At 40.5% G+C, this 1215-nt stretch overlaps 1 protein-coding gene across 1 annotated transcript; it reads left to right on the plus strand.

Annotated features, from left to right (window-relative positions):
• Positions 1-481: 481 nt before the first annotated feature.
• LOC102290927 (duodenase-1) lies at positions 482-1139 on the plus strand (the record flags this gene model as incomplete). The annotated part of the gene is made up of 3 exons (XM_005953451.2): positions 482-618; positions 715-865; positions 957-1139. Coding segments are annotated over exons 1-3 (392 nt in total), but the record flags the coding sequence as incomplete, so codon positions are not given.
• Positions 1140-1215: the final 76 nt, after the last annotated feature.

Raw genomic sequence — 1215 nt, forward strand, 5'->3', positions numbered from 1 at the left:
TCTTTCTGACACTCTCTTTACCGCCACAGCACTATTCACATATTCTTCCTTCAAGAGACCATGCTCCATAATAATGCCTCCTACAGAAGAGTCGTAGTGCCCTCCTACAGGACAAATCCTGCAACCCTCGCTCCATAAACAGTTCACACAGTTGAAGAAATGGCCCCAAGGAGGCGCTAAATGAAAAGGCATCTCCTTCCTGTTTTTACATTGCTGGTGGACAGATTATGAGCCAAGTACCATAATGTTATTAGTCTTGGTTCAAGTATGAAATCAGTAACCCGGTGGGATATTGTTGTTTTAACTTTGAATTTTTACAGTGTTGCAAAATGTTTCAACAACCCAGCTTTTTGAAGGTTTAGGCATGCAGCCCATGTGTTTCAGGATGATGGGGTAGTGTAATACTGATGAACAAGATAATGTAAAGATAATACAAGTGCCCAAAAAAACAGGATGTGGTTAGAAGTCAAAATGTGATCATCAGACTTGACAGAGCAACTGCTGTATAAAACCTCCATTTCACAGTCCTGCCAACACAACTTCACCTTTTTGCTGGCATCATGCTCAGTCTGCAAAAAATCCTGCTCCTCCATGTTCTGGCATGTGTCGGACGACTCGGTAAGATCTGCAAATCTTTGTTATTGTCCTCTGATCGTTTAATGGAACGTTAACTTCATTTTGGTTTCCTTTATTTTACTTTTTTACTTTTTTCAGCACATGGAAGTCACATCATAGATGGTAAAAAAGCCCCAGAGAACTCGATGCAGTACATGGCCTCTGTGCAGGACTACAACGGTCACCATGTTTGTGGAGGATTTCTCATCACTGAAGACTTTGTAGTCTCGGCTGCACACTGTGATGACTCGTGAGTAATCAAACATCTTCTGCTTCTGCTTCTCTGACGCATGTCATTAAAACACATTGTATTGATTACCTCTCTTTGATTACTCTTTCAGGAGCCTCACATACGTGGTTCTCGGCAACCACAATCTCAAGAACGGCAATCATCAAAAAATAAAGATTGAAAACAAAATCATCCATGAAAATTATCAACACGTTGGACTGGGTAATGACATCATGCTGATTAAAGTAAGTACATGTTCATGTTCACAACAGTTTCATCACATGATGTATTTGTGGTTTCATTATTCAAATTATATATATACGTTAGTAAGTTCACACGGATTGCCCCGTGCATGGGACTGGACTGCGCTA

Source organism: Haplochromis burtoni, unplaced genomic scaffold (genome assembly GCF_018398535.1).
Source record: "Haplochromis burtoni strain Fernald_Lab_line unplaced genomic scaffold, NCSU_Asbu1 Contig_4427, whole genome shotgun sequence".
Lineage (NCBI taxonomy): Eukaryota > Metazoa > Chordata > Actinopteri > Cichliformes > Cichlidae > Haplochromis > Haplochromis burtoni.